Source organism: Podarcis liolepis (genome assembly GCF_965112155.1).
Source record: "Podarcis liolepis genome assembly, chromosome: 14".
NCBI classification, from domain to species: Eukaryota; Metazoa; Chordata; class Lepidosauria; order Squamata; family Lacertidae; genus Podarcis; species Podarcis liolepis.
The window spans coordinates 48,757,274-48,783,264 of NC_139569.1; the positions used below are offsets into that span (position 1 = coordinate 48,757,274).

Below are 25,991 nucleotides of genomic sequence, written 5' to 3' on the forward strand. Positions count from 1 at the left end.
CTGAACTTGTCCTGTAGCATCCTGCTAATTGTCTGTTTTATTGCTTCAGCCTACATCCTCCTCAATGGAACTATTAAAAACCAAAGAGAACCTACACAAACAAGGTCAGAGACACCTGTGGAACAATGTCAATCCTATGATCTAAAAGGTAGCTCCAAGGGGTGGGTGCTGTAGCTTCAAAAGCAATCAAGCTTCCCTTACAGGCAATTTGCAGCCATAAACAAGACCTTGCCCACCATGCAATCCAGCTCTAGTTTTAGGTAGCTGCCAGCAGGTGCAGGATATTATTATTTATACCCTGCCCATCTGGCTGGATTTCCCCAGCCACTCTACAAGGCTTCCAGCAAAAAAAGGGGGGGAAGTCAAACATCAAAAAGTTCACGATACAGGGCTGCCTTCAAGATGAATTTCCCAATTATAGCCACATGTGTTACAGAGCAGAGGGTAGATCTTTAGCTGAAAATCTGCATCTACAGCATGTAGAAACATTCCTTGAAATCAGTTTCCCTTGCTGGCCCAAAGTCTGGCAAGAGCCTTAATATTTTTCTGAAAAGGCAAAGCTGTAATTTGCAGTGTGCTGAATGCTGTGTTCATATTCAGTTATCAGTAGGCTTTCCTTGATACACATTCCACTCAAAGGACAGAGACATGCCAAAAGACAGAAAACCGAAGTTGGCATAGATACCAGCCAAAATTATTAGAGAAGGGATGAGCAAGCTATGCCTCTTTACTAATCCCTGGCCACTAGCAGTGATTCCTGTGGATGAGAGACTCCAACAACCGAAGAGCCACTGTGTTTTCCATCACTAGATGGTGTGTGTTGTTGTTGTTTCTAAAAAAAACTAGTGGGATGCGGGTGGTGCTGTGCTCTAAACCACTGAGCCTCTTTGGTTTGCCGATTGGAAGGTTGGCAGTTTGAATCCCTGCGATGAAGTGAGCTCCCATTGCTCTGTCCCAGCTCCTGCCAACCTAGCAGTTCAAAAGCACGCCAGTACAAGCAAGATAAATAGGTGCTGCTGCATCGGGAAGGTAAACTGTGTTTCCGTGCACTCTGGCTTCCATCATGGTGTTCCGTTGCACCAGAAGCGGTTTAGTCCTGCTGGTCACATGACCTGGAAAGCTACCTCTGGACAAACGCCAGCTCCCTCGGCCTGAAGGCGAAATGAGTGCCACACCCCATAGCCGCCCTTGACTGGACTTAACTGTCCAGGGGTCCTTTACCTTTACCAAAACTCTTGTTGAGAAAAAGTAAATAAGGCTCATAACAGGTTTGTAAAATTATGGATGAGGTACAGAAAGCAGTAGGGATGTGTGCGTATACATATATATTCTGTTGAAACTGGGATCACCTAGCAGGAAATTTAACCTTCCTTAATGCCCCAATAACATAATTACAGACACCACCAACCTGGTGCTCTCCTTTCAGACTACAATTCCCATCAGAATGTAGGAGATGGTGTCTATAATTATTGGGGAAGGCTGCTTTATGGTGTTTGCTGCCACAAGATGTGTGTGGTAATGTCTGTCATCTTAGAAGGGTTTAAAAATGGATCCAAACCAATTCATATTTTATCAAATAGTTACATTCCACCTTTCATGTTGAAACAACAAAGGTTCAGGGGCAAAGGCAATGTTTCAGCTACTGGAAAGGGTCACTGCCTTCCTGTGAGCTTGCCACTATGGGAAAGCTGCTGGAGTTGATGTTTTAAATATGTAAGCACTTCAACCCCTATCTTACTTGCCTTAAGTTTGATAGCCCCTTTATTGTGCAACTGAAGATATGGCTAACACAGTGTTTGCTGGTTTTTGTACAGGGCAGAGGCCACAGCTAAACATGCCAAATGTGAGGTTTTTTAAAAGTTAGTACAACTTGGTTCATGGAATATTTTTTAAGAATAAATGGACACAAACCTGACATGCCTCTGATGTGGGCTTATGTCTATATCACAGGACACTTTTTTTGCAGCTGCCTAAGAGGTCTACCCAAGTGGCATTTAGGAATGAAAATGACCAATTGTATAGAACATTTGTGTCCCCCCCCCCCCCCCGGATGTTACATAGGTATTTTACACTGTTTACAAGCAGCATACTGGTATGCAAGAACTTGGGCCTGAATGAAAACAGGTGGATTGCTTTTTCCGTGGCATAATTAGGCCCTAAACATTTGCAAGTAGGAGCTCTTTAAAAACCATCTCCTCCCACACAAAGTGGCCCACCTACATCATTTCCTATATAAAATCCAGATGGCTGCAGAAGAAGTGGAACACAAGACAGGTTCTGGTTTTTACAATAGCGCCTACAGGTGTCCACCTGACTAGTTTTAAACACACAAACAGCAAGAACCCAGCACTTTAAAGGAATGTGAGGTGGTGTAATTAAATTGCTGTTTGTATTGACTCTGTTAGCACTATTTTGCTGTTGCTTAAGTTGTTTTATTGTTGCTAGCCTGCTTGAATGTCATCCAATGGAAACACGTGATATATATTTTTTAATTTCTGGAAAAATGGCAATCAGGGTAAGGCTGTACATGCCACGGTATCAAAGAAGTACAGACAAATGAGAGAAAAGGATACTGATTAGATAGTTCACATTCCAGTTTTCATTTAACTTTAAGCTCAAGTTTCTAGTGTTCATGGTTAAGATTTGTTCAGAAGTTTGAACAATGCCTTTGCTGTTATACTATATAACTTAAATTTGATGCTGTATTTCTATTTTTATGCTTTGATTGTACTTTTTTAAAATTCTAAGCTGCCCAAAGAGCTCTTGTTATGGGCAGTATATAAAATGTTAAAATTAAATAAATGCCTGAACACTCTAGACCAGAAGTTAGCAATGGTGCTTTGTTGCGTTCCTTGTTCCCTTCCTCCAGAATCATTGCGCTTTTAAGCAAAAGAGTAAAAACAAATGTAAAATTGGACAAAAGTGCCAATATGCGTAATTTACACAGGGTAGAGAATCCAGCTTTCCTTGACAATGGACACTGCAGCACTGAATACTGAAAAATGTAGACTATGGGTACTTTTCTGTATATCACCCAAGTCAATCTTTCAGATAAAATGGGATGTACCTTAAGAATGAGGCAGATTTCAAGAGGACATATGTGAACAGCCACTTCCCCAGCTTGGCTGCTGAAGGCCAAGAGCAGAACACAGCCAAATCTTAAGGCCACTATGCTCTGCTGCAAATGGAGTCTTAATTGTTTTAGCAATGTCATCTGGGTCTGGCCATTTCCATTACTGCAGGCCATGAGTGGGGCAGCTGGAAGGGAAACGGGGCAGGGGCCAAGTAAGAGGAAGACTCTTATTCTGCACTTTTCACACAAAGTTTTCAGATGTCATTACAACATTGCTTAATTAAATGTTTCTGTTTTTACTGTGATCTTACCTCAGTGACAGGAACAGAGAAAAGAGTTCCTCCTGGCATGATTTACTGCATAGGACCAGCTGATTTCAGCTTCCCAGACAAACAAACCAGACTGTACAAGTGGCAATACAGATTATGAAGCTTTATTTCAAAAGGATACAGTGGCCAGGATACAGATCCACTCAGTTTAACAACTCTCCAAAAATAGGTTACATAATACCCAGAAATCAAACAACCAACCCAACCCTTATTCTCTACCCATTCTAATGTACAATTGGGTTATCTGTGTGTTTTGTGGTAAGTACCTAATTTTCAAGCCTGACATCACAGAGCTAAATTGTAAATTAAACTACTGGGTGCAAAACAAATAATCTCTTTGTACAGCAGTTCACATGTTTGGTTCCAATTAATTTCAGAGCTCCTAGTGTTACAGGGGGAAATGCTCATCAAGAAAGTACAATGAACTATCCAAAATCCAAACAGCCTAACTTATTTAAAATGCCTCCAAAAAAGAGGAAAAAGTAATTATGGTAAAATTAAAAAAAGACAAGTTCTCTTAGCCAAGGCTTCTTCGTTCATAAAAGATTTCCAATAAGTTATCTTGAAACCAAGGGGGGGCAAGCAGGTCAGCGGGCTTAGAATCTTCGTGGCGGTCCACTCTTAAACGGTTTAAATCCTGAACCACTTCCCCTCTGCATGGAATTGCCCGTAATCTGTACAACTCTATTAATGGGCGAAGAATTACTGGAATAAAAGTTGAAAAAGAAGCAGATTTAAAAAGAAGTTTCAGAGGAATTAACACCTCACTATCCAGAGTGTTGAGCAAGGCAAAGTTCTCGCAACCTGATCTTGTTACAGGTGTAAAGGCTGACACATTGGAGAGCTCCCACTCAACCATGCGCTGAGACTGGCAGGCTACTGAGAGAACAGCAGATACTTTTTTTGAGACTGGGGACAGAACACTCCTTAGTGTGCAGCAGGGAGCTAGCAACCCATGCTGGACAACATTCAATAATAATTATGTTCAGGTGCAGAGAGCTTTAAAAAGATGCCCAACCGAACTCCTGGATCTTATACTGTGACCTATACAGATGCTGCCCAGGAAATGTCTATGTCTGCCTCACACACATGGGAGAAGGTCCCAGGCCCAAGGGCATTTCTCCTTATCCAGAGCACATCATGGTTACAAACTAACAATATGAGTAGTTAAGTTTCATGTGTTTCCAAAGCCCAACTAGATTCAGACAATATTCTATGCGGTCATGAAACTCTCTGCAAAGCTTACTCAACTGTACTGCCAAGCTTCCACTGAGTCATAGGAATTATAGTTATTACATTTATTTCTATCCCATCTTTTTCCTAGACTGGGACTCAAGTGGCTTAAAGATAAAAAGCTAAAAACATTGGCAAGAGATTCATTTAACAGTAATTGAACACAAACAGAAAAAATCCTAAATCAAAACTACTAAAAATACAGATGATAACAACATTAAAAACTCCACAGAACCAACCATTCCTTCAACAGCCAGTTCCTAAAGATCTGCTGGAATAAAAATGTATTCACCTGCTGACAGGAGGACAAGGAGGGAGCCAGTCCAACGTCTCTAGGAACAGAGTTCCAAGGTCTGCACTGAATCCCATCCTCAATCAGGGCAACTCAGATTTGTGCCAGCAGTGGGGGCAGAGTACCCAATCCTGCATTGCCTCAGCGATCCGGGGTGATCCAGAGTAAAAAAGTAAACCACCTGCCTGAAATGTGGCAGAGTTACACCCCTCTTATAGGGGCTACCATGTCTCCAAATTCCTCACACCCATGTAAAGAAAATGGTGATTTTGGTGTCCCAATGCAAGTTGCTGGCGTTCCTGAAGCTTTCTTTTTTAGACTGAAATCCAGAGCTCAGGGCCAATTCAAAGTGGGCTCCGAATCAGTTATGGGGAGCGGGTGGCATACACCGACCTAATGGAAACTTGGGCAGCCCAGCACACCAATCAGGTGGGTGCTCCTTGAATCTGACCTTTTTCAGCCCTATATGTAAAGCTGAGTTTCAGAAGCAACCTCAGAAGTGTGATATTTTAGGGTGCGGGGAAGCAAGAAGCGTCACAGGTACCTTGAGTGGGGAGACATCATGCCACCTCCTGCTCGGCCATCTCCCATCCGCCTTGTGTCGTGATAGCTGCTGCCCTGTGAACTGGGCCCGTGCCATTCTTTCCTTGGTCCAGCGTCACGGCTATGCCGCTCAACCACGTGGCGATCTTCATTATAATGCTAGAAAGGGACACGGGAGGTTACTCTGCTAGCGCCACCACCTTTTGACTTGTGTTTCCTAAACGGACCCAAAGGAAGAACAGATGCACACCCTTGGCTCCAGTACAACCTTCTCTAGATGTGCATCCTGGGAATGTTCGCAGCTCTTTCGGAAGAACTTCAGAGGAGCAGCGCCAACAAAAGCAGGAAATGTTCTGCAAATCATGTTCTACATCAGGGGCTTTCAATGTGTCTCAAGTTCAGCCCTTGGACTATAAAGGACAACACCCACATAGGTACACTTTTTGCACCGATATTCAGAGTTTGCATGCATTGTGTCTTGGATGTTGCACTAAGAAAACCTCAAATTTGGAAATAACGAGAGGTTAGCATGCAAAGTACAGTGGTACCCCGCAAGACGAACGCCTCGCAAGACGAAAAACTCGCAAAACGAAAGGTTTTTTCGTTTTCGAGTTGCCTCGCAAGACGAATTTCCCTATGGGCTTGCTTCGCAAAACGAAGCTTGCCCCGCAAGCTCCGGGGACAGCGGGTCTTCCCCGCTGTCCCCGGACCTCTTTTGAAGCAAGGGGCGGCGGGGAGAAGCGATCTTCTCCCCGCAGCCCCTTGCTTCAAAAAAGGGGACAGAGCGGCGCTTCCCCTCTGTCCCCATTTTAAAAGCAGTCCGGGATAGCAGGGAAGCGCTTCCCGCTATCGCGGACGGCTTTTGAAGGCAGGCGGGGGGGGGGGGAGCAAAGACTTTCGCCCCCCGCCCGCCTTCAGAAGAGGTCCAGGACCTCTTCTGAAGGTGGGCGGGGGGCAAAAGTCTTTGTCCCCCCTGCCTGCCTTCCCAGGGGCTTTTACATCGCCCCGGACAGCGGAGAAGTCCTCCGCTGTCCCGGGCGATGTTAAAATGCCGCCCGCCAGCATTTTAAGATTGCCCCGGACAGCGGAGAAGTCCTCCGCTGTCCCGGGGTTTTTTAAATGCTGGGGGTGGGAATAAAAGCCCTTGTTCCCCCCCCCCCCCAGCCTTCAGAAGAGGTCGGGGGACAGACTGTCCCCGGACCTGGTCTGAAGGCGGTTTCCATAGGAACGCATTAATTGATTTTCAATGCATTCCTATGGGAAACCGTGCATCGCAAGACGAAAAACTCGCAAGAAGAAAAAACTTGCGGAACGAATTAATTTCGTCTTGCGAGGCACCACTGTACTTTGCACAGCCCATTAGGAAGAATGCACATTTTTGTTCTTGCTTTTTCTCTGAAGAAAAAAAGGGACTATAGTGGGTGGGGAGATGGGAAAAGAGGGCTTCTGTTCAACTGGACACCCATCCTTCCATGTTAAGCAACCGCTAATGTTGAGGATTTCTCCTCAGAGTGTGATGCCTAATGTGGCTCTCCAGGGAAAAGGTGAAGAATTCCTCTCCATGTGCTCTGACTCTACTGTACAATAATCACTCTTCCCAAAAATCGACCAATCATACAGCAGTCACCAACTTGGGCTCAGTGACCACCCCAATGCACCAGCCTGTTAAAAGGCAGCAGCCTGGCTGTTAGAAACAGTGTGTTCTGTAACTGGTTGTCAGACAAACTTTGCAATGCTGCTTCTTGACTTTTCAGCCCTAAAGAATCTGGGGGCACAGCAAGTTGGAAAAGCCTTTTCCATAAAATGACTTCCCCATTTGTGGGGGCCACCCCAGGAGACTCTGAGTCAGAACAGCTTTTAGAGGCTGCCCTTGTGGCTGCGTCAAGCAGGGCTCCCTCACTGGTGGTCCATCCTCTCAATGTCCTTCCCTACGAAGTCTGCCAGGCCCAGCTGCCATTCACTCACCAGGTGCACAGAACATAAGAAGAGCCTTGCTAGATTAGACCCAAAGCCTATCTAGTCCAGCCACCTGTTCTCATCGTGGCCTATAAGCAAGCAGAACCTCAGTTCAGCAGTGCTCTCCCCACTTACGATTCTTGCAACTGGCATTTAGAATCATTTTGACAGGGGAGGCAGAACACAAAAATAATTTGTCTACATCTCTTTTTAAAAGCCATCCAAATTGGTGTCCATCACTACAACAGTTAACTGTGCACTATATGAAGTATGGTACTTTCTTTTGTCTATTGTAATCTTTACTCATAAAGGAGTTGCTCCATCCTCACGATCATTTTGGTTGCTCTTTTCTGAAACTTTTGCAACTCTACAATATCCTTTTTGAAGTGAGGTGATCAGAAACATACACAGAACTCCATATGTGGTCACACCAGATTTGTATGACAGCAGTATGATATTGGCAGTTCTATTTTTAATTCTTTCCCTAATGACTCCTAGCAGGAAATCCACTTTTTCCAGTTGCCACACAGTGTTGACATTTTCATCAAGCTATCCACTATGATCCCAGGGATTCATTCCTCAGGAGTCACCATTAATTAAGAGTTAAGATTTTTTTTTTCCCTGCTGCCTGTCAATTTACACTTGATTATGCTGAACTGTGCTAACCATTTTACTGTCCATTCAGCCAGTTTAGAGAGAGCCTTCCTGAATGCCTCACTTTTATTTCAGCTATCTTAAACCATTTGGTATCATCAACCCACTTGGCTACCTCACTGATTTGCTTTGACACTTCTGTCTTTGTCATGCTACTAAGTGAACAGTTTTCTGCTTCTCTTAGTGATTCATCATTTTCATTATTTCGATGGGTTTTTAAAGAACGTAGTAGCAATATAGTATCAGTTGCCTAAAGGGTCAAATATTTTGGCCAGAAGGTGGTATACAAATAAAGTAAAACTAGAATCCAAATTAGCAGATGAAAACTACCTTGCCTTTCCCTCTGTGCAAGTGGCCTTACAGAAAATGCAACAAAGACCAATCACCACATTCCTAATCAGAATATGCATGTTAATTATGGCCCCCTGCCACGTTCCACCAAGTGAGCAAAGGCCCCCTTCCATTTACCTGTCCCCCACTTCCACGCTCCATCACACTGCGCTCTGCTTCCCGGCTTCCGTAGCCAGATGTGCTGCTACGACTCCCAGAATGTCCAGAGACTTCTCGGCCTGATCTTTCTGGCCTCTCTCTGTGGAAGGAAAGAGTCAACATGGTACAGTAAGTAATAATTCACACCTTGAATTGGGGGGGGGGCTGTTTTACTCATCGCTCTTAACACCTTAGAATAAAGGGCTGAAGTTGCCTTCCTCAAATTGTGGAAGTGCAAACAATTCTCTCCTACTATCTGTGCACTTCCAGCCAATCCCATATGTATTTCCATTAGCTGACTGGCTGCAGTCTAAATGTGCCAAAAGTATAAAGCAATCTAGTTTGCCTCCTGCTGACTGGGGAAGGAAAGTAACTCTAGAGCTCTCTTGACCTGTCCCAACTAGGTTTAGAAAATCACCTCTGCTTGGCAAGGAAATCTGCAGACCTGGCAAGCATCACCTCACTTAAGAGGGTTCTTTCTAACTGTGACTTGAAGGGCCTGTATTGTCCATTTGCTCACGAGTATGCAAAATAGAAGACGACATGGAAGCCCAGTCATTTAACATGGCATTTGCTCAGTTTAGGCACATGCAAGTCATGCTGTTCGCTGCCAAGAATGGCACCCAAAGAAGTGTGTTAAAAGAAATCTAGGTTAGAAATTAAGTATTAATGTGTTGGAGCATATCAAGGATCAAAATATAATGAGCCTGAAGGCCTCTTATGGAACAGGCACAGACCCAACATATTGAGGAAAAGCACTCCGATTCTTACACAGCCAGGCTGATGCACAAGTGACAGGCTGCAAATGGGCCAGGGCAAAGTAGCAAGATCTTCCCTCTCTACCCAGCACATCCCACACTCTGAAGAATTTCCAGTTGAAGAAAGGGCAACAGAGCCATACCTGTTCTGTCTTGGTGAATCACAGCCACATATACATATCCCCACCCCAGGTTTTGGGCAGGAATGAACCTGCACATCCCAGCTATTAACCCAGGTTGAAGAATCACCTGGCATCTCGCTTGTCAGGGTTGATGCCTCCTTCACCCTTCCAAGAACTCTGCCGGGATGAGTTGGTCCCAGCCTCTCGTGGGTGACGGCCATGAGGGATCTCAGGTCTCTCCTGGATTATCACAGTCCTCCTCTCATCGCGGTCTCCTCTCACTTCCCGCCGGTCACTGTCACGGAGTTCGTTTCGGGGCTGAGGGGGCTCATTTCTTCTGGATTCACTGAAGCTTTTTGGGTATCTTTCAAACCCAGGCTCCTCCCTTCTGGTGGTTGGCCGAGCTTTTTTCCCATCACTTTGGTTGACAAATCGTTCCCGCCTGTTCAGAAGGGCAAGAGTTTTCCAGATTAAGGGTCACTCCCTAAACTGGTTCTCTGTCTGGCACAGCATCTGCCCACCATACCCCAAGGTGCTTTGCTGCTTGATTTATCATCATGAGGATATTAGGGATACAGCTGCAAGTAACCGGAGTAGCCTGAGGGTGGGCAGACATCTAGGGCTTCTAGTAAAGTTGAGCCTGCAAGCGGAAATCCACCAACCAGGGCTCGGGAGGGGGGTCTTTAAGAGCTAGTATTTAGGAGCAATGTAAGTACATGCTCAGCCCAGAAATTTATTTTCAGTATCACAGAATTGATACTAGCAGAACTAAGGTAATTTAGAAGGGGGGAGATTTTGTGCTGCTACTATTGTTTAACAGTTGAGAGTCACTTTCGCCAATCCATGCAGAAATCTACCAGATCCTCTCCTCTGTCCCAGAGTAAATCCCACTGCCACCTGAGTAAACATCTTCAGATCACACTGAAAACTTATCATCTTGAAAATCAGAGCCTAGCACAGGTAGCCAATATGGTGCCCCCAAGATCACACACACATTCTTTATTACGGTTGAAAGACCCACAAAAACACTTTTGAAAACAAAAGACAGCAGAAATACAGGGGAAAGATTCCAAGGCAGTCACTATGTTTTATTCAGAGCATGTTGATTTCTATTTCTTACCCAAGATCAGGGATGTGGAATCTGGTGCCCTTCATATGCTGTTGGAGCACAACTGCCATCCTCTTTGACCACTGGCCAGGCTAGCTGGGGCTGATGGGAACTGGTATCCAGCAATGCTGGAAGGCACCAGATTCCCCATCTCTGCTATAGATATTGTTGGACTACACTTCCCATTACCCAAGAACACACTAGTGCAGGGATTGGCAAAGTTTTTATGGCTTGGGCCAGTTCACGGTCCCGCAGACGCTGCGGTGGGTCAGTGTGCGTGTGCATGTGCAAACGCTATTTCCCGCGCTCCTTCTGGTGCGGAGGAGGCGTGCGCAGCTTCCCACTGGCTGCAGGAGCTCCCTGCAGCCAATGGGAAGCTGGCCATCGTTGCGGAAGGCGGTCCCTGCTCTGCGCCATGCATGGGAGCCGACCGAGCGGGCGGAGGGGGTACATGGGCCAGTTAAACGACCCCCATGGGCCGCTTGTAGCCCATGGGCCTTAGGTTGCCGACCCGGCACTAGTGTAACAAACAGCAACTTCCCAGCTGTAATAATAACTTATTTCTGAGATCACACTTCAAGAATCAGAATACCTTGTCCTCTCTAACTAAGGGAACGCATATTTGAATGGTGGAAACTGTATCCCAGGATGAAAATGATTGTGGGGCACTTAGAATCATAGATATAGAAGGCTCATCTACTCTAACCCAGTGCAATGCAGGAATCTCAACTAAAGCATCCATGGCAGATGGCTATCCAATCTCTGCTTAGAAACCTCCAATGAAGGAGAGTCCACAACTTCCTGAGGAAGTCTGCTCCACTTGAGGCCACCCTTCCATTATTGAATCATGACAACATCAGAATGTACTTTTGCGACCACCATCCCCAAGCATACCTGTCAAAGGAAGTCTGCACTGCGGAACCCTCTGGGTATCGCCCTCTGTCTCGGTGGTCAAAATCACTAAAGCGGTTCTGCTGCCGGCTGTAATCAGACCCATGGCTAAAACGTGCATCTGTGTCCAAGGAAATCTTTTTGCTCTCATTCCAGTAGGGCTCCTCTCTCCTAATGGGGCGGGGAAGAGACACATGGCTGTTATTTGTTTTGTGCTTTGTCAGGGCCGATGGGACAGAGGAGCAGGCATCCAGCCTGAAAAGGAAAAAAGCACTACCTGTGATCAACATCCCGAGGCCGTTTCAGGGAATTCCTCTTTTCCTGCTCATAACGAAGCTGCTGCTGCTGGCGCCGAAGCTCTTCTCTTTCGCGAGCAATCCGCTCTGCTTCCTTGCGACGCTCCTAACCAGGAGAAGAGAAAGAATCTCTAAAGAGCACTGGAAGACGTTAACCCATTGGGAAGGCCAGAGGACACAGATGGGGAACATTTGTGACCCTTCAGAGGTTGGACTGCAACTCCCATCATCCCTGACCATTGGCCATACTGGCAGAGGCTGATGGGAGTTGTAGTACAGCAGCATCTGGAGAACCACCAGTGCCCCATCCCTGCCATAGAGCTTCAGCTACAATTGGGAAAGTAGCAGAATTAGCACCGACAACTGTACAAGAGCTCTAAGTGATCCAAAGGAGCAGCAAAGTGGATGTGCCTGGTGTTTTGAAAGAGTTTCAACACAAAGTGCAATGCTGATGTTACCAGCCCTCTTCAGAAACCACATAACCTAACAATCCAATACTAAAAAGTATTCAGCTGCACTCATATCCTTCTTCATGGTCCCCATCAGTTCCTCCCATCATGCCATTACTGATGGACCAAGTTGTGCTAATTAAGACTAGGCAGACTTGGCTCAATTTGCATATTTTGTTGCAATGGCAGAAACTGGACCTTAGCACCAAAACGTATCCCAGAAAGTTCAACTATGTAAAGAAGCAGACAAGTTCCTGGGCTCTACGTGACAGAGAAAGCACCTGGCGGGAGTCTCTGTTACCAGGGAACTAGAGCTAACACCCTTCAAAGAAGCTGGACAGACTGCAAGCAACAGAAAATAAAAGAGAGGGAAACCCACCTGCTCAATACGGATACGCTCCCTCTCCAAGCGCTCTCGTTCCATCCGTTCCCTCTCCAGCTTCTGCCGCTCAATTTCCAGCCTCTCCCTCTCCCTCTGCAAACGCTCACGCTCTTCACGCTCACGGAGGAGTCTGACGCGCTCCCTCTCTCTTCTCTCTCGCTCGGCAATTTCTCTTCGCCTGCAAAAAGCGGGAGCTTCAAAGGTGGGGCAGCTGCAGGCAGCCTTTTTAGGCTCAAGACCAACAAGTGAACAAGGTGTTCCTTTGGGACTTGACTTCCTTCGTTAGTCACACGACTGATGGTTACGGCAACGCTGAAAAAGTTACTGCAGAATACACTTGCCAGATTCTTGTGCTTTGGCGAGCAAGATGGGCGGAGAACTCTCTACAGACAATGGCAGTAACATCAACCTGATCTGAGGGATGCTCTGGGGTTTGTTATAACGGGGCATGGGGTTCCTCCAGAGTGTGCAATTTGGGGTGGGGGTAACTGCACTTGTGCAGAAAACAGTTTAGCACTTTGCAATTTCTCTCTTCTCCCACATCATTGTGAGTAATGATTTCTGAAGCATCTTGCACTTCACTGGTGTCACCTTTTGTTCTTCTCCTCTTCCACTAGCAACCATCATATTAGGGTGAAGCTACATAGGACTACATGCTTGCCATGAACTCTCCTGTCTAGAACTTGGGAGGACAAAAAGGTTAAGGACCCCTCCTCCCATTCACCACTTCCATCCTGCGGATCATCCCTGCCTCTCTCAGTGCCAATGAGATGCCTGGAAACAGGAGTCCAACTGCCAGAGTCTCGTTTTGGCCTCAAGGTGGTGTTTTCCCCAAGCACCTGAGAAGCTTGATGGCGACAAAGTGTCGAGCATCCCTCCTACCTTCGTAACTCTACAGCACGGCGAATTCGCTCTAGCCGAACAATGTGCTCCCTCATTCTCTGCTCCTTCATCTTCTCAAAAGGCAGTATGTCCTTTCTGCCCCGGTAGTCTCTGAACTTCATTTTGTCTTGAAGAAAACGCTCTTTGTTCCTTAACATAGGTGGCTGGAGACAAGTTTTTTTTTATATAAATATGAGAATTAGAGACACTTTTACATGTTTACAGCATGCCAAGAGTCATCTGGCTTCTTGTGGACTATGAAGGGTCCCAATGCCCAAGAGCTCCCTTTCTCTGTAAAATAAAGAACAAACTCCCACTAAGAACAGTTTATGACAGGGTCTTAGGTGAAACGGAAGTTTGCTTACAGAGGCAGCAAGAGAAAGACTGGCTCTAAGAGGAAGTGGGAAGTGCCTCCTACTCCAGAGCCCCGTCAAATCTTTCTCCAGAAGAGCCAAGCTCATAGGAGGTAGGTGTGATGCTTGCATAGCAATCTTGACTGCAGCATTTAATCAAGACTTTTGCAAAAATTCACTGTTTGCAAGTGAACTTCCAAACTTTGCTGTGAGAGCTGCCTTATAGTTGCCTAGGCTTCAGAAAGAAGTCAAATTGTGGTTAGCTAGTCTCCTTTGTGACAAAGCACCCCATCACTCCTCTGTCTCAGCTAAAACCAACTCTCACATAAACTGAATTAGGGCCTACACAGACTAATGTTTTGAGCAATACTTACTTTTTCAAACCGTCCCCTTCTTATTGTCCTGGTGTGAACTTGGTCTCCTTTTGTTTGGTCTAGGACTACCATATGACTTGGACTTTTTACACCTTTGGAAGATAAATTACATGCTTAATTATTCACGTAACAAAAAACACAAAAGCCATTTTGCTAAGTCTGTACATGTTCCAGGAACATGTAAAAAAAGATTTTAAAGGTAATTTTTCTGATGTAAAGGCCAACTGATTTGGATTTTACAAGAAGCCATGCTAATTGTTCTAGATCCATGTTTCTTAATCAGTGGGCCTTGGAATATCTTCAGGTGGGCCCACGGCCTGCCCAACGCCTCTTTATTTGCCTCTCCTGCTTTCCAGTCCTGCCACACCTTTTTGGGTGGAACAAGGACAGTACCAGCAACTCTTTGCATGCTGAGTAAAAGTGGCCAAGAGACAGAAGTGTTTGGGGTGCAGGGTGGGGAGAGGAGCAGGGAGAAGAGGGAAGAAAGAGCCAGAGGAAATTAGAAAGTGAGAGAAAAGTTTGCTATTAAATAATAGCAAACAAACCGGGAATAAGAATGGAAGAGGGTGTGATAGGGAAGCTGCTATAGAAGGAAGAAGTGAAAGTAAAAAATCAGGGAGGAAGGATGAAAGAAACTGGCACTACAGTATGCATGTGGATAAAGTACAAGAGAAAGGGGAATGGGAGAAGAAATTACAGGAGATGGGTAAAAACACTTTGAAGAGCATGTGAGGGTGGCAAAGAAAAGGCCTTCCCCATTTAGAACTTCTGGATCAGCAAATTCTGCTAAAAAGGGGGAGGCTAAATCACAATACCTCCAGTGCAAATGTCTGTCCTTAGCTTGAGGAAAGCTGAACCATAGAACTCCTTGCTACAAGGAAAACACTGCGACAAAGAATTTAGCAATTTCCAAAGGCGTGTAAGATTATCAGTAGAAAGTGGCATCAGTAATTTTCAACTGACTGCCAAATTCTGCCTTCATGTGCCACCATTTTCTGACTGGCGCTGCCCCTGCACCACCGTTTTGTGTCAAGTGAGCCTAACACTAACTACTCCACTCTAAAATATTCAAAGCAGATTTGTTAACATTAAGAGAAACTCTAGGTGATTCCTGTTAAAATGCCAGCTCACTGCCTGAAAAATGTATGACTATACAGCCTAATCCTTTTCAAAGCATTAGCATAAAAAGCAATAGCATAATATAGTAGGGACCCAAGTACATGATGGAGATTTGTTTGTAAGGAGAGTAGCTGCAATGCATACTTATTCGCTTTTTTTCTTCTGCCGTTTTCATAGGGTCTTGAGCAGGACAACTGGATCCATAGTCACTCTTCTCTTCTTTGCCTTCAGTTTTCTTCCCATCCTTGCTTTCTTTCTTCTCAGATTTGTCAGATTTCTTATCCTCCTTTTTGGAGAGGGTCCTAAAAAAGGTAACAAACAGGGGTGGTATGGAATTCACTTTCTGAGAAACTAAATTTTTGTTTAGTAGTGGGAAGGACTTTGGATAGCCATTAAAGTTACCAAGTTAAATGGACTGAATTTATGAGTTATGGACTGAGTTAGTGAGCAAAGTAAAATTCACAATAACTTTGTTACTGTGTGTTTTATATACAGGCGGTGACTGACGTGTGGGTCCTTTTGGACCTGGAAGAGGGCAGAATGGAAGTGGAACGGGGCAGGATTATGTGTGCCGCTAATGTGCGTGGGGACAAAGAACACAACCCTTGAGAAAATCGGGGGTTGCCTGTATAACTATAATTTGAAGAAAAAGCAAGTTTTTGGTTCTGATGGATTATTGATAGATGGTTATCAACTACGCTGGAATGCACATGGGCAGAAAAGGTTGAAATCTCAAACCAGAGAGGTGACTAAGGAAGTTTTTTAGTAGGCGGGAGTGAGTATTTATAATGCTACACAGCTCCTTGCCCCTTGTCTTGTCTAGCAAGAGCAGTATTATGCATATCTCCTCAGTCTGCATACTTTATATAGGTTGCCGAATCCAGCTTTTGCTAATAAACCATTTTTTTATTTTTGTTTTAAAATGAGGGAACACATAGTCATGCTAGGAAGCAGCACTTGGGCTCATGTTTTTTCCAAACAAATTCTGGTTACACAAAAGTTGCAGGATCAGGCTCTTACTTGCTGGCTTTGTCGCTTGAAGTCATCTTCTTTTCTCCAGGATTCCTACCGGAGCTAGATTTCTCATCATTATCTTTCTTCAGTTCTTTCTTGGAAGGATCACCTTTTACCTGCAATTTATTTTTTAAAATTAAGTACGTTACACATTGACTGCCAACCAGGACGTGTAGCATAGAGCCATTTCTCAATGGACTAAAATAAACTTTAAAAGGGATGCATTCCTTTTTGCTATCAGTCATCGTTTTCTGTTATATATCCAGCCAACTGCTACTCTGAGTAAGAGGCAGAGGAGGAAACAGAAGATCACAGGACAGCACCCTGGAGAAACCATGGACAACTAATTCCAATACAGCTCTTCTTTTTATTTTTGGAAGCCCATCCCATACATACATACATTGTAGGAGGAGAGTCACATAAGAACTTTCTCCAAATTATTTAACACTGTTATAATTCAGTAGGATGCCAGCCTAACTGCTAAAGCATTTCCCTTCCCAAATTAACTCCAGACCAACTGTTTGTTGGTCTAGATATGAAATGTGCAGCCTGGCTTAGTTTCAGGTTGAGTTCACTTCCAACAGCATCTACTTTAAACCCAGCCCATTTCCTCAAGGCCCGCTGAGCAGAGTCAAGGAGGTGGCATCCCTCTTCTGAAGGGATAAGTTCTTCCCTCCCAGTTTATTGAAGAGATGCATCTTCCCCTCCACAGATCTTGCCCCTGTCTGTTAAGAGAGCTCACGTCACACCTACTTTCTCAACGGAAATTTGTTGCCCATGCAGCTCTGTACGGTGAAGATGGCTTATACACCTTGCCACTTCTGTGCTCGATGACATCGTCACAATGCCATAGCACTTGGCTCCAGGGCTTCGGGCACTGGTGACCACTTTTGCAGCAAGAACCTGTAAGAAAAAGAAATGGAAACAGTCATGGTTTTAAACTGACATCTTCATCATTTCCTACTCTATATCCAGAGGCAATACCTAAATATCAGTAAACAACTAGGTTGCATACATCTCATGCACTGGGACACCAGAGAAAAATTCACAGACAACAGTTATGTCATTATGATCTGATGCCACATTAGACCTGGCAATTTGTATGCCTCAACATCAGGTTTGCTGGCCAGGAGAAAAGCAGCTTTTTAGTCGGGGTGTGTGTGTGATGATGACACCTGTTCTTGCAAAGAAAAACAAGTGAACATTACTGTTGCACCAAGAAAGTGGTCAGAATGCATGAATGATACATGCAAGCTTGGGCATGATGCTGGTAGGGGAACAGCCCTGCTAAAATGTACCTTTCTTACGAGCCCATTTTAGGCAGTTTATATGGCAAAAACCACATCCTCAGTGGCCAAGTGCTTTTCCTCAGATTGAGTTATGACCATTCCCAGACATGGATACTAAGGTCACAGTGATGTGGGCTTTGGTAACCTCTATTGTATTATGCCCTATGTGGGGCTACGCTTGAGGCTGCCTCAGAAATTGCAGCAAGTGCAGAATGTTGGGTGTGGCTTCTGGTTACACTAGCCCTGCATCAGCTGCATTACGCCAGTGGTGAAAGCTCTCCCCTGGCTTCCAGTATATTATGGCGCTACATTCAAAGTACAGCAGACAAGCATTTTGCACAGAGGTTCCATTCCCAGCACCCATGCGTGTATAAGCCCACCCCACCCTTTCTGTGACGTGCTGATTGACTTTTCGGGTCCCTTCTGGGTTCAGCACTGTGCACATGCGCACAATTCCTATGCCTATACCACTGTTGGTGTGTAAAGTCCTAAAAACCCTAGGACCAGGTTACTTGAAGGACCAAATTGTCCCTTATACACTACCATTATCTGGAGAAGCCCTACCGACTGTCTCACAGTTATCACTTGTTTATTTTTTGTGAACCAATACTTTTCTTTTTTAAATAAAGCAAAGTGGCTCCAGGACTTTAGAACACTTTCTACTGAAACCTGAGGATTGTGATAGTCTGTTGTCTGCTGAAACTGTCGGTTTTGCCAAGCATTTTTAGAGATTAATTGAATGCAGAATTGGCTATTTGCACTGTAAATACTGATCTTACGTATTAATTATAATATTGTACAATGCCATTATATTTTAGATGACTTGGCAGTTTAGAAATTGTCTTCTAGATAAATGGTGAGATACACTTTGACAAGTGTGAGATCCTCTTGCATTACTAAATTAAAGAGGTCACTATTTTCATCCCTTTGCTTAACTGCTGCTCTTGTTTGCATCAAGATGTACGATCTTTGTTCCAACATACAAACCCATATCCTCTTCCTCCTGTATCTAGTGTTATGATAGCCTGCTATTTTTGACTGTCATAACCTGAAAAGGCTGGGCATGAATAGTAGTTTATGCCCCTTACTGGAAAGTGGGTAGAGAAGAAAAGAGCACTGGCATCTCTCTGTCTCCTTCCCTGAAACTTCAACAGGTTAGCGTTGCTGGCTCTCAAAATTTACTTTAGCATCAATTGCTGCCACCACTTAGTGTGGCATCTGCTTTACTTTCAACCATTAGGAGCCAGGCTTGGAACTCAGTTTTTGCTAACCCTGGCCAGCCAGTCTCTTCAATTGAAGGTGAGTGTACATGGAAGAACATGGGGCAAACAGTTTTTTTAAAGGAAGGGAAGAAAATATGCTCCTTAGCTAGTAACATTCCCTGAGGTAGTATTAAAGTCAGGATGGGGAACTGGTGGGCCTCCAGACAGTGATGGACTCCAAACTACAGTGGTACCTCGGGTTAAGTACTTAATTCGTTCTGGAGGTCCGTTCTTAACCTGAAGCACCACTTTAGCTAATGGAGCCTCCTGCTGCTGCCGCCGCGCCGCCGGAGCAAGATTTCTGTTCTCATCCGGAAGCAAAGTTCTTAACCTGACGCACTATTTCTGGGTTAGCGGAGTCTGTAACCTGAAGCGTATGTAACCTGAGGTACCACTGTAATTTCTGTATTTTCTGAACAAGACAAGCATGCACACTTACCTGTTACTTTAACAAAATTAAAGATCCACCTGCAACTAGAGACTTTCTACTCCCCGAGAGCATATTGGAGGCAGCAAGTTGTATCCAATGTTAGTCATATGCTAAGTAGACTAAATGAAATTAATGGGCATGACTAACTTGGGTGTGTCCATTTCAATAGGTCTACTCTGAGTAGAATTTAACTGGATGCAATCCACTACATCAGTTGCTGGCAAGCATAACTGAGGTGAACACAGTTGCACTCAGATTCTGCTTGCAGGCTTCCCATATAGGCTTTTGGTTGGCCCCTATGTGATGGGAGGTCCCTCAGAGTTCCACCAGAGGGTTGGAGCCTCTTTCTGATTGGCTACAAAGTCAGCTGGCTGTAGAAGGGGGAGGAGCAGAATGGGGGGGCACATAAAAGGAGCAGCTTCTGAGGAAGCCTTGAGATGGGGATAGGGAAGGGAAAGAGCTGAGACAGGGTTGAGTTTGGTTTGAAATGGGAGAAAGGGATTAGGAATGGGTTTGTCCAAGAGAGTGGGTTCAAATGTGAGTTTAGCATCCGCTCTGCGGAGAATATCTGTAGCTAGAGGAAGGAGCCTCGTACTGAAGAGAGGAGGACCGCGTGAGGAGACAGGAGTTGCCTGGAGGGCTGAGTCTAAGCAGGGGAGGGAGAAGCTGTGGGACTACAGTTCCCTTGCGTCTCCTTCCCGTCAGGCGAGGAGAGCTCTTCTAGGAAAAGAAGACTCCCAAGCCAGCTAAGAGGGGATCCCAAGGTCTCTTATACCTCAGAAGTGGGATTGCTAAGAGAGGGGGGAAATGATGAAACAGATCACGAAACAGAGCATTAAGCCATGAAGGAAGCTGTGCCGTGTCCAAAGTATTTAACTAAAAGACCTGTCATAACCAAGTAAAGGAACAAGAGAAACTGAGTCAAGCATTTCACCACCTATTCTAGAAACTGGAACATCTACCTGAAGTGCAGCAACCGATATTTAGCAACTGAAGTTTAAGAAAAGATGTGCATATACTACTGTGTTTAAGCCTGTGACATCTTTATATTTAGTTTAAGTAAAAGTTACCGTATTTTTCGCCCTATAGGACGCACTTTTCCCCCTCCAAAAATGAAGGGGAAATGTGTGTGCGTCCTATGGGGCGAATGCAGGCTTTCGCTGAAGTCTGGAAAGCGAGAGCGGTCGGGGGGATTTTTTTTTTCCGCTGAGCTCAGCGCGTCCAGGCTTCGCACACCTCTCAACAAGCAGCGGGAGCGCTCCCACGGCTTGCAGAAAGCTGCCTGTTTGGGGGCTGGAGTCGGGGGAAGCTCAAGCTTCCCCAGCTCCGCGCCTGGGGGGGAAATAATTTTTTCCCTTTATTTCCCCCCCAAAAAACTAGGTGCGCCTTATGGGACAGTGCGTCCTATAGGGCAAAAAATACGGTAACTTCTTCCTAACCCAACTTTGTTTCACCAATCTCTTTTTGTAAATAAAACTTTCCTTGTTTGATCAACTCCTGCCTGAGACTCCCTGAAACAAAGTCCCCCTCACACAAGGCCCCCACAAGATAGCCTGTGGTAAATGGAAGAAATTTGTTCGCGTACTGTGCAGTGGGCCTGCTGTATTGAATTGGGGGCAGTTAGTGGGGTGAGTCCGCTACACCCTGTGAAAACAGGATGTTGGACCAGAAGGGCTCTTATGCCTCTGGTTATATAGCCCACAAGCCTTTGGTGCCTACTACACTGTGTAGGGGAACAATTTTAAGTTAAAGTATTTTGGCCCGGCTTCCTGTTCACAAGCAAGGACACTACGTAAGATCAGTTTCTTAAAGAGTATGTGCCAAATACATTCCAGAAGAAAAGACTGGTAGCTGGACAAAATAGCATTTCTCTCCAGAAGATGGAAAATTAGGTCTCCACACTCTTTGGCTGAATGTCCAAGTACTCATAGTTTGCACATAATAGGTTATTGTATGAAATCTAAACTTAAAGTCTTTACAGTGGTGCCTCGCAAGACGAAAATAATTCGTTCCGCGAGTCTTTTCGTCTTGCGATGTTTTTCGTCTCGCGAAGCACGGTCCGTCGCAACTGCGCCTCTTCAAGCGACTTTTTTAAAAAAGCGCAAGACGTTTTCCGTCTTGCGAAGCAAGCCCGTAGGGAAATTCGTCTAGCGAAGCAACGCAAAACCGAAAAACCCTTTCGTCTAGCGAGTTTTTCGTCTTGCGAGGCATTCGTCTTGCGGGGCACCACTGTATTTTTTTGCTTCTGGCTTGTTCTTTTATATAGAAAAATAGTTTTTAGCTCAACAGTCAAGATTCAGTTCTGAGATGTGCAGACTTTAGTAATACATTCAAATCTAGGCTATTTAAAGTGAAACTATTATTTGTTTGTTTGTGTTTAAAGCCATACCACTCCCAAGTGTGTGAACACTGTTTGCAACCTTAGTCAACGTCATATTCATTAACTGATACTGTTAAACGGAACCATACCTTCCCATATTTGCCGAAGAGATTTTTCAAGTCAGCGGCTTTTGTGTTAGAAGACAAGCCACTAACCCATAAGTTCTTGGTGGAGCTGCTGCTGCTCCCACTGCTTGCACTTCCTAAAACAAATTTCACAGAACATTTCAGTATCAATATTAAAAACTAGCATTCAAGTGGTCAAGTGCAGTTTTGGAAGATGACTTCTACCCACAATTTTCTTTTAATAAGCAAACGGTGCGCAAAGACCAGAGAGCAAGAGGGGAGATTTGGAGGGTATGCAATCTGTGCCACCAATTTTACAGCAGCAAAGACACTTACGATGCGCTTTTAAAGATTTTCTAAAGCAAGCACATCCAGAAACCATTCAGATAGCAGGTGACGAGAAAGACCCTTTTCTCATGAGCTCCTAGAGAACTGCCACAGCCCAGATTAGTCAACACTCTACTATTCTATGGTCCCAACAAGCAGACTATTCTAAGATACCTTTGAGAAGACAATGACAGGTATGTGCCTCCATTTTTTAAAAATTACACCTTACAAACTTCATGGTGTTGTTGTTGTTTTAAATACCCATTAGTTAGCATTCTTGCATCAAGTTATGTTGGCCGAGGACATATTTCAAGCAAGGATCTGTTACAGGGGTAGGCAACTTAAGGCCTGAGGGCTGAAATGTGGTCCAAGCACCTTCTCAATCCGGCCCGTGGGCAGTCCGAGAATCAGCATGTTTTTACATGTGTAGAACATGTCCTTTTATTTAAAGTGCATCTCTGGGTTATTTGTGGGGCATAGGAATTCATTCATTCCCCCCCCAAAAAAATATAGTCCGGCCCACCACATGGTCTGAGGGACGGTGGACCGGTCCACGGCTGAAAAGGGTTGCTGACCCCTGATCTATTAGGTTTGCAGGATAGTCAGCAGACTTGTCAAATATTCCGTGCAACTCAGACTGCTAATATGTTGCATTTATTTCATGATGGTGCCATTTGTTAGCAAGGGAGGCAGAAATGCAGTTTGCAGCCAAGCCTTGCAGTAGTCAGGGGCAAACACAGCAGCAGTGCAAAGCTGCTTCTATGGACCGGCTGCAGTAACTGCAGGCTCCTCCAAAGAGGAATATAAGCAGTTAGCGGCAAATTCCCCCGCCAAGGATGGCCATGTCTCAATCCTGCTTACTCCAGAAACCAGGCAGCATCTCCTTCATAATGAAGCTCATGCTTGAAGAATTGGCTCTCTTAGCACAACTGATCTTTTATTAAAATTGTGCTGTTATTTTGTTTTACTTATTTGAAATTCATTTTTAAAAAGTATAATGATAGGCTGCCCTAAGTATTCCAGGGGGAAAACTAAAGACACTGCCCAGTGAAATTGTTCAGTTACAAAAACCTTACCAAAAACTGTTAAGTTATAGTAATCCACTGAATTTAAAGAAGTTAACTTATTTGCTGACTGTACCTGACCAGTCAAACGCCCAAGCCTAGGATTTCTCACCTCATTTCAGATGCCATCTTGTAAGGAGACCATTGTCTCAAATGAAGATGTCTTCTATTTAAAATTTCATTTACAATTAACTTTACTACCTAGCATGAACAATCTATAGATTCTTTCTAGGATGAGAATACAACAGAGCAATGTAAACATCAACTGGATGCATGACACATTTTTCAAGTAACAAACAATATTTGGAATACAACTAAGGATATATTCAGTAGGATCCTCCTACTCCACAAAGATGTTTGGGGAAACGTTTGTTAAGACACAGGCACAAGTTAGTAGTAATGGAAGGAACACTTTTGCTTCTACGACGTTTCCCCACTCACTCAATAGCATAAAAAGTAGCAGTGGAACAAGATTGACACCTGGTCATCTCAAGTAACTAGAGTCATACCACCCCACTTAATAGTAGCCTGCTGTGTAAAAAAATAAAAATAAAAAAACCCTTTCAAATCAGCTAATTGAAGCCAGGCTGTATAGCGGAAAGGAAAAAACCTGAAGGGGAGGCGGGCATCAGCATCACCCCCTCCGGGACAGGCAGAAACACCCCTGAAGCTTTCTAGTCTCATGGCCTTGCTACCAGATCAAAGATAGCAACATATCACAAAGGACACATTACCTTTTTCATCCTTTGAAGAAGCCTTGCTTTCTTTAGATTCCTTAGTAGAGCTAAAAGGAGGAACAAATCAAAGAAAATTGAACATGCAGAATTTGCTTGTCCAGAATCTTACATTATTAAGCAAGTCATTTCAAAAAAAGGAAACAAAAACAAAAAAAAGGAGGGCTGGACTGTTATTTGAGGAAAAGTGATTTTCCCTCATCATGGTTTTCTTGCACTGATTTTCCCCAAGATGCCTGAAGATCTAGATTTTCTGACAATTTTATTCAGTGGATATGGTAATCTTCTCCACCTTTCAGGACTGGGACTTGACTTCATACTGGTGTTTCTCAGAACTGAGAGTTGTTCATTACCATCATCACAAGGATACATAAAACTTGACTATTTGAAAAAATAAAAAATAAAATGCTGTCAATTCGCCAATGCAGCCAGCAGGACAAAGCATATACGAAGATCCCGATTTTTTTTTTTTTAAAGGAACACACAGGTAACTTATGGCCGTCAAAACATTTATAGGCAGGAGCATAAGATACTAATTATAAGTTTCTTGCTGCTACCCCCTTAATGCAGAGTGATCTTATCGAATGCTGGCAGTATCTTAAAGAACTGACATAGAAAGACAAACCTCTTTGCTTGACCTGAGGCCCCAGTAGACGAGAGACCTTTCTTCGAAGTATCCTTGTCTTTGTCTCCAGATTCTGCTTTCTTCGAGCTTTCTCGGGCTTCCTTCTTGACAGGATCCCCCTTCACGCAGTCATCCTTCTTACCATCTTTATGGTTCTCTGTCATCTCATAAGCCTTGCTTTCCTTCTCCAGGTTCGGTGCACTGGCATCTTGTCCGTCTTTTGGCTTATTTGCTTCTGAATCTGTAATTTTCAGATTTTTACCTGTTTCTAGAAGGTCATCCCCATCAAAATCCAGAGTGATGGCATCTTCGGCCTGGACTGTAACCGATATGTTATCATCCTCAGCTTCTTTCACAGACACGTTAGCTTCCATCTCTTCCTGAGCAGAGTGATCAGCCTCAGCTAGGCTCTCTTCTGAAGGAAGAGGCTTAGATACTTCTTGTGTACCATCACCAGAACCTGCTTTATCTAAGAGGATTTAACAGGAATAAATATGGCAAAACAAGAAGTTTAAACATTTGCATATGTATAAGCTAGAAGAGAGGACCTAGAAAATACAAAGCCAGTTATTAGAACTGATGGAAGGTTAGGGGGGGAAGGAAAGCATAAGGGGGATTAACATATAAACCAATCCTTTACCCAGGATCACTCATTCTTCATGGCAAACAAATTCTCTAGACATAAATACCAAAATAGAACAGAAGTGAGACAAAGGTTCCATCCAGCAGATACCTGTTCTTCAATACAAGTATCTGGCTTCCAATGTTGGCATTAATGTGCAAAGAAGTTTTTCTTCATGACCAAATAGTGACTGCTTGTCAGTATATCTACACTTCCACTGACAAGTCTTTTTGTCTTCCAATATCCTTCTAATGGCTCATAGTTCAATAGACGAATCCTTCATAGCTGCATAACCACTGTCCTCTGCGTTCCAACTCTTGCTGTCAGCCATGGTGAAGTCGCAGATGTCGGCTGTTCTTGTTCATGCACCAACTTAGGCCAAAGTTCAGAAAGGATGCGGAGTCTTCATCCTGTGTCCATGGGGTCAATACTCTCAGTTCTGTTAATAGTGTTTCCATCAGCATTCTTACGTTCCACAAAAGCTTCTGCCTTCGGATCCCTTCCAAACACCAGGTCTGTGGCTGACACCCACAAGTGCCCTTTCAAGATTTCCACAGTTATGCTTGAGTCACAATGATTCCATGTCCTTTAGTCGACAACATGCAAGGTCCTTAGCATGCTCTCTAGAAGTCTTCTTTGGCAAGAATGTGAAGCCAGGGTGGGTTTCTGTAGCTTTTAAAGGCAATGCTGATTAGATGATTCCATTGTTACTTGTTCCAAAATTTCATGTGAGGCTGTAAAGCGTGATGCGGCAATTGCCAATGTGTGGAAGCAGAATGTGGCCTGTAGTTCAAATGGCTTGCAAACTGCAGAATACGTAATATTCAACTGGCACCTATCTGTTACTGCAGTGCAAGAGAATGTATAGACATAAAG

The 25,991-nt window shown here is 44.3% G+C and overlaps 1 protein-coding gene across 1 annotated transcript in view; it reads right to left on the reverse strand.

Moving 5' to 3' along the window:
- Window positions 1-3,490: 3,490 nt before the first annotated feature.
- Window positions 3,491-25,991, reverse strand: part of SLTM (SAFB like transcription modulator) — a 38,870-nt gene continuing 16,369 nt past the window's right edge. Inside the window, exons 7-21 of the mRNA XM_083475656.1 lie at window positions 24,494-24,962; window positions 23,869-23,918; window positions 21,768-21,880; window positions 17,071-17,220; window positions 16,324-16,433; window positions 15,448-15,605; window positions 14,185-14,276; window positions 13,458-13,621; window positions 12,573-12,753; window positions 11,726-11,850; window positions 11,452-11,619; window positions 9,577-9,891; window positions 8,549-8,669; window positions 5,472-5,629; window positions 3,491-4,107 (exon numbers count right to left, since the gene is read on the reverse strand). Coding sequence (XP_083331782.1) covers window positions 3,999-4,107; window positions 5,472-5,629; window positions 8,549-8,669; window positions 9,577-9,891; window positions 11,452-11,619; window positions 11,726-11,850; window positions 12,573-12,753; window positions 13,458-13,621; window positions 14,185-14,276; window positions 15,448-15,605; window positions 16,324-16,433; window positions 17,071-17,220; window positions 21,768-21,880; window positions 23,869-23,918; window positions 24,494-24,962 — 2,483 coding nt within the window. The 3' untranslated portion in view covers window positions 3,491-3,998. The remainder of the gene's footprint in view (window positions 4,108-5,471; window positions 5,630-8,548; window positions 8,670-9,576; window positions 9,892-11,451; window positions 11,620-11,725; window positions 11,851-12,572; window positions 12,754-13,457; window positions 13,622-14,184; window positions 14,277-15,447; window positions 15,606-16,323; window positions 16,434-17,070; window positions 17,221-21,767; window positions 21,881-23,868; window positions 23,919-24,493; window positions 24,963-25,991) is intronic.